Source organism: Gobio gobio, assembly GCF_949357685.1.
Source record: "Gobio gobio genome assembly, chromosome: 25".
In the NCBI taxonomy this organism is placed as follows: domain Eukaryota; kingdom Metazoa; phylum Chordata; class Actinopteri; order Cypriniformes; family Gobionidae; genus Gobio; species Gobio gobio.
The window spans coordinates 28,479,036-28,488,510 of NC_137121.1; the positions used below are offsets into that span (position 1 = coordinate 28,479,036).

Below are 9,475 nucleotides of genomic sequence, written 5' to 3' on the forward strand. Positions count from 1 at the left end.
TACATAATGGATTCATTTCATGGCACACAGGAAGATGGCTTTTAGAACAGAAAATTATGAAGATCACTTTAAGATGAATCATGTGGATTCCAACTGTGGTTGTTTTGTTAAAGAGTATGAGGTACAGATTGGAAACTATATATACCTCTTAATACCTATTAAATACCTAACTAAAAACATAACTATATATATAGCTATTGGAAAATGATGAGACTGAAAATATTTTTAAACTGTGCTTACATAATAGTGTTATTAATGTCTAGGTCTAAATAAGTGCTGTGTTATTGCAGGAGTTGAAATCTGTTGGAACAGAACAGTCAAAGAAAGACGCCCTGGCTTTTGAAAACAAGACAAAGAACCGTTACACCAATGTGTTACCATGTAAGCAGACCAACTGATGCATATTGCACATAAATGTGGCATGAACTTTTAAAAAATTGCAAGCTTTAATCTGATATGTTGGCTGTAATCAAAGTCACTTTAAAGCAAAGTCTGTTCACTCTGTGGCCATATTTGCAATGCCTCCGGGCATTTTGGGCATCAAAGACAAAGTCCTATCTATTTGAATGGGGGAATCCTGAAATCTGCTTGCCAAACTCACAATTAAATAACATATTTTAAATCAGCAACAAAATCTGACGTGAACTGTCCCATATTGTTTCTTATGCTCAAATAGCGTATTTTTCAGGCTAGGTTAGCAAATGCACATTTGCGCATTTAAGTGTGAGTCTCAGGTTTCTATTGGAACCAGAGCTTAACCACAGCTGCAATAACGGGATTGCTTTACCAATTAGCAATTGGCTATTTACTTAGAAGGCGAGCCATATTCCGCCATATTGCGTGTTGCAGTTTCTCGGGGGGACAACAACAGTTAAATGCACAATAGTAGGCCTAAATCCAACTCTAAGTAACATACTGTAAACCAATTGTACAATTGACCTACAACAAAATCTTATATACCCAATACAAAATAAATAGTTATGGTATGGGCCTGAAAGGTTAATACAATGAATTTGGTGATGCTTTGTTATGACACAATCCATCGGGGAAGAAACCTTGTAGACAATGTAGATGTAATGATTCACCAGTGTGAGTGCCCCTGATCACCACCAGAGGGCACTCCAACCCGGACAGTCATTCTATCATAGACTACTTACACCCATAATCCTTGAGGGAAATTTCACGAATGGACTTTGCACAGGTGTCAACCTATCACGGTACCACGCTTGAATTCACTGAGCACCTGAGAGCGATTCATTCTTTCACAAATGTTTGTAGAAGCATGCCTATGTGCTTGATGAAGTGATTGGAACACCCAAATTCAATGATTTGGAGAGGTGTCTCAATCCTTTTTTGCAATATAGTGTATAATGCAGGTAATAAGTCCTTTCTACTTCCAACATGTACCACGCGATAGTAAATGCACCATGTGGTACACGTAAGAGAGTAGGTAAAACGAGTCCTTCTACAAACACAATATTATTCAACTTCAAAAACAAAGAAATACAATTTATACAACCACACTAAAAGACCTTACTTTGAATGAGCATAAAACAATATGTTTCTCAATCAGGACATCATTAAATACAATTCGCACACTATAAATTGGTGGTGGCTGAGGAGATTCCCCCTTCCACATGTAAAGCACCCAGAAGAGCGCTATATAAATGTTACACATTAGTTATTATTAAATGTAAGGGCTCCATCATCTTTCACAACCTTGCCTGCATTTAAACTTAACACAAAGGAACAATAGTGACCCCTAACGGTGGGTAGTAGAATGACACAATTTGTAACATTTAAATGTTACAATATTACATTTTATTTTTAATGTATATTTGCAGAATTATAAGGGAATTTGGGTTGACATAAAAAAGACAAGAATATCAAATTACATGAATTGTACCAAGAATATTTACACTGTAGTCCCATTGCAAAATAAATACATTTCCAGTTAATTTCCACTTAATGTGGTGGTTGGACTTTCATCCAACAAAGCTTTTTGGCACATGTGGAAAAAAAATCTGATCATGGCCATATTCAACTCCAGTGTGAATTTAGACTTATTGTAATATCATGTATTTCATATTTCCCCATCCCTAAAAGTCTTATTAAGAAGTGAACAGGTATTGCTTAAACAGTATAATTGGGAATTGTTTGCCCAGAATAAGCTACAACGTGCCTTTATACCAAATCAGATGTTTATTTTTTACTGAATAAGAACTGTACTGTCTGATACTAATTGCATTCTGTTTGCCTTCTTCAGATGACGCTTCAAGAGTGAAGTTAACAATGTGTGGCAATCTCTTTGATGACTACATCAATGCCAGCTATATCCCAGTGAGTACTTATACAGAGAGGAAATTAAGTATGATGCTTACATGCATGTTTTTCACTTAAAACATTTGTGGTCAGGGCTACAAGTCAAGAGAAGAGTTTATAGCTGCTCAGGGTCCTTTGCCAGTCACAGTAAATGAATTCTGGAGAATGATCTGGGAGAAGAACGTCTACACCATAGTAATGCTGACCAAATACAAAGAGAAGGGAGAAGTGAGTACAAACTAGTACTGAAATAGTAATAGTCAAATTGAAAAGTGGTGAAAAGTGAAAATGTAAACACAAAGTAAAGCTAACCAGCACTCATGTCATTTTCTCCAGGTGTACTGGCCATCTGGGACTAATCATTATCATAACATCTCAGTGACGACCACCTCAGAGATGTCACAGGAGAACTGGACCATAAGAGACTTCAGAATCAAAAATGTAAAGTAATAGTTCCTGCATCTTATGTCTCCTTTTGTTCTTTCTGTAGCCCCAAGGAGTATTTTTGTTGTTGTTGGTGGTGGTGTTTTTAAATCAATATACAATAATATGATTGGCAATATTGTAGGGGAAGACAGAAGACACTCGTAACGTACGTCAGTTCCACTTCACAGCGTGGCTGGATCATGGAGTTCCAAAGACCACTGAAGTCCTCATTGATTTCAGACACCTGGTGAGAGAACACATGGACCAGTATTCACGGCACTCTCCAACTGTGGTGCATTGCAGGTAAACGTTTTTTTTTTTTAAATAGCGTTCATGAATTTATATTACTGTCATGGTTGCAGGAGTAGGAGACGTGGAAAAGATTTAAGTGCAGCTTTTTTTTCCGTAAAAAGAGTAGGTAACACAGGAATCAATAAGAAGAACAACAAGAATACAACCCAAGGCAAATGCTAAAAGGGGATGCCTCATGCTATTTCATGCATTCTGACTTATTTACAGTTAGGATTCTCATGCTAAACATGGCCAAAGTAAAAATTTAAAAAAATTGGACATTTGGATGTATAACTGCATATTTCTGTGCCAAATACACTCTTTCAGGGTTTGTATATGTTTTGGAAAGGTTTTTTTTTTTTGGCCCTGTATGACGTCATAAAGGGCAGAATTGCTTGTATGGGCACTTTTCCCAGAAGAGCATGCGCACACGTCAACCAGAGCGAGAGCACGCCCATCAACATGCTTCGTTCGGGTTATGGAATTTGTCGGCAGTGGTGCACAGGACTTGCTCGAAAAAAAAATGTGTCATTCAGTATTTGAAACGAAAAAATGGAGCGGTCCCAGCGATAAAATATCCCAGTCATGAGTCAGAACCGCAGGTGGTAAGTAAAACTGCATCAAATGTCTGTTTTTTGTTGCCATTCGGGCACGCAAGTTCAAACAATATAAACAACACAAACGTATAGTGAATCTTTAGCTCCGCCCACGGCACGCCTCCAGGAGCTCGACTGTTTTCGGAAAGAAGCGGTACATCTGTCTTTTATAAATCTGATAGAACTAAAGACTCTTCTGAGATACAAAAGCATGCAATACTACTCTATGGGTACTCAAGATTAACATGAGATTGGCAAAAACTGTTTGTGTTTACTACCCTTTAAATCAGGCATTCTCAACCCTGGTCCTCGAGGGCCACTGTCCTGCAGAGTTTAGCTCTAACCCTAAACAAAAACACCTGAACCAGCTAATTAAGCCTTTCAGGATTACTGAAAAGCTACAGGCAGGTGAGTTTGATCAAGGTTGGACCTAAACTCTGCAGGACAGTGGCCCTCGAGGACCAGGGTTGAGAACCCCTGCTTTAAATGGTGTCACAGGAAATCAAGAGTTCAGATGTCTGTTGCCTGTAGAGGGCAGTGGTGTCAAGGAAGGTGGGGAGGGCCAGGTCCATGGGTAGAAAACAGATCCTGTCTTCAGGGCAGTTAAGACAAAGGGGGAGATGGAGGAACTGGAAATTGCGCTGCAGGTCGGAGAACCAATGTGGAGCCGGAGGACCAGAGGACCAAGGTGGAACCAGTCGGATGGAGGACCAAGTGGAGCCAGTGGGAAAAAGAAAAGGCCAGAGCAGAGTGACGGAGACTAATGGTGCGTTCACACCAGATGCGAATGAAGCAAATAAATCGTGCTATTCACGCGCGTGAAATTCGCTTCTTTCGCATTTCACAAAAGACGCAAATTTGCTTCATGAGAGGGGCTTCTTCCAGCCGGCTCGTCTCGTTATGAAATGTCTGACATGGATTGTTTTAAAGTACGGCGAATAAGATCAATTGGCCGGCTTTAACTAGCTAGTAATCTCAATAGGGTGAATTCAGGTTGGTTGGGACATTTTTTCCAAGTCATCTCAATGGCAAAACGTGTCCCAATCACCCTGAAATCACCCTTTCTCACTCACTTTCTTCCAAGCAAAATCCTTTTTATTCCTATTTCTATAAAGTATGAAGATGTATCATACAGCTCCGGGTATCCACATAGGATTTTGTCCTCATTGTTGTCACTACTAGAGCAAGCTCCTGGTTAACACGGCGCGAATATCCGCCAAAGTTCAGATTTTTCAACTCGCACGAATTACGTGTCAAACACTCAATTCGTGCTGTGTCATTTGCGCCGCCTCATTCACGTGAATCGCACCGCAGAATGTCTATTTGCGTCTTTGCATTGACTTAACATGTAAATCACTCGCGCAAAACGCTTCATTCGCGTCTGGTGTGAACGCACCATAAGATGAAGCCTGAGGATCAGAAACACTAAGCAGAGCTAGAGGATCGGAGACCCAAGGTGGAGCCAGAAGATTGGAGAGCCATGGTGAAGCCAGGGGGATCGGAGCGTCAAGATGGAGCCAGAATACCCAGTTTGAATACCTGGTTGGATCCATAGGATGAGGAATTATGGCCATGGACTGACCCTAGAGTGGGATCCAGGAAACTTAAGCGGACTCTGTAGTGGGCTCAAGGGAATTAGAACAGATTCTGGAGGGTGCTCTGGGAAACTGGAGCGACACTGCAGAAGGACTGGAGCAGACTCTGGAGTGGGCCTGGAGCTGAAGAGGGTTCTGGAACGAGGTCCAGAAAATCTTGGAATGGGTTCCAGAAGGACTAGAAAAACTCTGAAGTTTCTAAGGCAGGGGTGCCCAATCCTGTTCAGAGATCTACCTACCCTGCAGAGTTCAGATTCAAACCCTGATCCAACACACCTGTCTGTAAGAATCAAGTGCTCCTAAAGATGTTAATTAGCTGGTTTAGTTGTGTTTGATCAGGGTTGAGCTGAACTTTGCAGCAAGGTAGATCTCCAGGACCAGGATTTGGCACCCATATTCTAGGGAAACTAGATTGGTGGGATTGAGGTCCTCTTCCACCTTTCCCACCGTGAAGGAGAATCCATTCTCTTGAGGACCATCCATGAGCAGATGTGACTTGAGAGGCTAGTTTAAGCTTGCTTGAAAAATGGAAGAAGGGAATTATCATCAAAGTGCACTGAGTTTCCCAGATGTAAAAACTCTTGTGGTCTTCATGGGAACGATCAACCTGGGTGAGGCAGATGAGTTTTACAACTGCTAGATCCACTTTTTGGGGGGTCAGAAGATGTGGTTAGGATCTTAGTGCAGCTTTTATTAGTAAGGTGAGTAGGTAACACAGTGAAGTGGAACAACAACAAGAAGAAGATAATGCAAATGTATAAGTTTAACAGGCTGGTGGTAAACACAGACTACATTTAAATAAGATCTGATACACAGAGAATTAAAGGGTTAGTTCAACCAAAAATGAAAATTCTGTTATTAATTACTCACCCTCATGTCGCTCGACACCCGTAAGACCTCCGTTCATATTCGGAACACAAATGAAGATATTTTTGTTGAAAGCTGATGGCTGAGAAAGGCTTCAGATAGGCCTCCATTGGCATTCAGTACATTTACACTCCCAAGACGCTTAAAAGGCACTTAAAATGCCGTTACAAAGTCCATCTCACCACAGTGACTCTACAATAATTTTACGATGTGACGACAATAGTTTTTGTGCGCCAAAAAAAATCAAAATAACACCTTTATCCAACTTGTTCTTGTCTTCCGTGTGTGCCTCCACGACGCATGCGCAAGAATATGACGCAGATCCGGCGTTCGGACACATGACCCAGAAGCGATTTGTTTACAAGCAGAGGAAGACGCGCGTGTCTAAGCTGTTGGATTCTACATTGATCGTGCTTTAGGTCTCGGCGTAGTTCTCAAAATGGGGCTTAAGTGTGCATTTCATGGATTCCCGAACGCTGGCGCGTCATATTCTCGCGCATGCGTCGTGGAGGCACACACGGAAGACAATAACAAGTTGGATAAAGGTGTTATTTTGATTTTTTTTTGCGCACAAAAACTATTGTCGCTGCATCGTAAGATTATTGTAGAGCCACTATGGTGAGATGGACTTTGTAACAACATTTTAAGTGCCTTTTATGGGTCTTGGGAGTATAAATGTACTGAATGCCAATGGAGGCCTATCTGAAGCCTTTCTCAGCCATCAGCTTTCGACAAAAATATCTTCATTTGTGTTCCGAATATGAACGGAGGTCTGACGGGTGTCGAACGACATGAGGGTGAGTAATTAATGACAGAATTTTTTGGGTGAACTAACCCTTTAACCAGTAAACACAGAGTCCTAAATTAACTGATTGATTGATTGATTGATTGATTGATTGATTGATTGATTGATTGATTGATTGATTGATTGATTGATTGATTGATTGATTGATTGATTGATTGATTGATTGATTGATTGATTGATTGATTGATTGATTGATTGATTGACAGAAATGAACACAAGAAATTAACATTCAAACTGACACATGAAATGAAAATATTCTGGGATTACTTCAAAATATGAGTTCTTTGAACAGATTCCACATGAAAATTACATTGCAAAAATACATGCATCAAATGTGGATTTTTTTCAGTGCTGGCGTGGGAAGAACAGGGACCTTCATTGCCATTGACCACCTGATCTTTCAGATTGAAAGAGACAGTATGGTGGACGTCTCTGGAATCGTTATTGATATGCATATGCACAGGCCTCTCATGGTGCAGACTGAGGTAAGGGACTAAAGAGGAGCTCAATTGACCACATTTGTGCATAAAGTTGATCAAATTAAAAGATTCTTTTGACTTGCTCCTCATTTAAAAACAAAAATGGGAATTAATGGAGGTTATGGTGAGACAATTACAATGGAAGTAAATGGGCATTTTTAAAGGATTTGAAAGCAGGATTGTGAAGCCTATTTTGTACAAATTTAATTTAGTTAAAAATCAGTTAAATATTCATTTTTATAGTAATTTTAAGTTTCTGTCATCATTTACTCACCTTCAAGTTGTTCCAAACATGTAAGAATTTTCAAGATGCACATGATCACACAATTTTATGTTTTCTTTTTTCTTTCTGTTTTCTGCAATAGGAGCAGTATGTTTACCTTCACCAGTGTGCGTATGACATCATTCGATCAAGAACTGGAACCAAAGTGGACCAGAACACAGCAGCATCCCCGATCTATGAGAATGAAAATCTTAAACAGTAACCATAGATGGTCTCAAAATGGCCCTCAACTGTCATACCTCAAACTATCAAAGAAATGTATGATTATATAAAGCGTATTTTAAACTTGATTTCAAAATATTGAAATTAACTCTTTACATATAGTTGGAAGTCATTTATTTCTTGCACAATATTCAGAACATTTGTTGAGTAATTTTTACATTTACATAATTATATTTTAAATGTTATGTTATAATGTCAAATGTTATATACCGGTATATATTAATTACTTTTCCAATGGTTATATTTGTATAATTTGACATATGTTGACAATTTTGATCATTTTACTACTGGCATGATTGTATAAGCTGATAGGGATAAGATGTTTTTTTTTTTTTTTAAATGTATTGCTTTTAGATTATTTAAAAGAACATACATTATTACGGAGCCCCGAACATGACATAGAAGGGGAAAAAAGTTAATTGTGCGCACAATTTACTATTTTGTCCCCTCGTTTTGCTAAATCGTGGGCACGATTTACTAATTCATTACCTTGATTTATAAATTGTGTGCACGATTTAGCAAATCAAGGGAACTAATTAGTTAAATTTTTTCCTGTATGTCAGGGGATCCACACCTTATATATGGTACAGTTTTATTATTATTTTATAAGTTCCTGCTTCTGTGATAGATTTTTCTTCAAATTTATATACTTACAAAAATGTATTTCCTTCAAAGATTTACTTTCTAAATTTGATAGCACTGAAGGTGAATTAATTCATTATTTACATGTAAAGAAGGTAATTTAAAATGCAATAAATATTAATTATAATACACTTCAACCATCTTTTTTTTTGTGACTCAGATTAAAGTTATTTTACCTTCGAAAAAATATTATATAGGTTATATAGATTAATACTTGGCACAGACAACTTAATGTACCTACCCACTGGAAAATAGGAATCTGATGTATCTGTCAGGAGAAACAAAGGACCCAAGCGCAAAGGCAGGTACAGAAACAAACAAACGTTATTGCTTGAAGATAACAAAGGCAGTCTGCTTGTCCACTGGGGCTGGTGCTGGAGCAATGTCACCTTAAAATAAAGTATTACATCCAACTAACCCTAAACTAAACCCTATTCCTAACCCTTTAGTAAGTACATGTTTTTAGTTAATATTACTCAGTAGGCCTATGTAAGTGCATATAGGCTACACGGTAACTGAGTCACCTTATAATAAAGTATAATAAAAAATAGCAAGCCACCCACATTTCTCACCTTGAAAAAAGAAAAATCAGTTTCATTTTAGCTCCTGAATTAATATTTAAAATATAGTTGCTTTTGATTTCTATTTCAAATACACACCTAAATGAACCATTGCTTCAATATAACAGGCATGTTTTTGTGAACGCTGATGCTTTAAGGAAATTCTGATGCATGCTGGAAACAATGAATGCAAAATTAATAAACAAATTGAAATAAAAATACTCATATTTCATGTTGAACAAAATATAGTTTACGTAAATGGAGACTCAGAAAGTGAGAGAGGGATCCAAGCGCAGGGTTTTCAATAACGGAGTGTCAATTTACACCAAGTGCAAATAGCGCGCCTTGTTGGCAAACACTATTTACACTAGCTCCACCTAACAATGC

At 38.5% G+C, this 9,475-nt stretch overlaps 1 protein-coding gene across 1 annotated transcript in view; it reads left to right on the plus strand.

The window, feature by feature from the left end:
- The window catches only part of LOC307122055 (receptor-type tyrosine-protein phosphatase eta-like), a 79,024-nt gene extending 70,365 nt beyond the window's left edge, over positions 1 to 8,659 (plus strand). The window contains exons 18-25 of the mRNA XM_079809866.1: positions 31 to 121; positions 291 to 381; positions 2,267 to 2,340; positions 2,416 to 2,550; positions 2,659 to 2,763; positions 2,891 to 3,051; positions 7,252 to 7,387; positions 7,747 to 8,659. Coding sequence (XP_079665992.1) covers positions 31 to 121; positions 291 to 381; positions 2,267 to 2,340; positions 2,416 to 2,550; positions 2,659 to 2,763; positions 2,891 to 3,051; positions 7,252 to 7,387; positions 7,747 to 7,866 — 913 coding nt within the window. The 3' untranslated portion in view covers positions 7,867 to 8,659. The remainder of the gene's footprint in view (positions 1 to 30; positions 122 to 290; positions 382 to 2,266; positions 2,341 to 2,415; positions 2,551 to 2,658; positions 2,764 to 2,890; positions 3,052 to 7,251; positions 7,388 to 7,746) is intronic.
- The last annotated feature ends 816 nt before the right edge of the window (positions 8,660 to 9,475 follow it).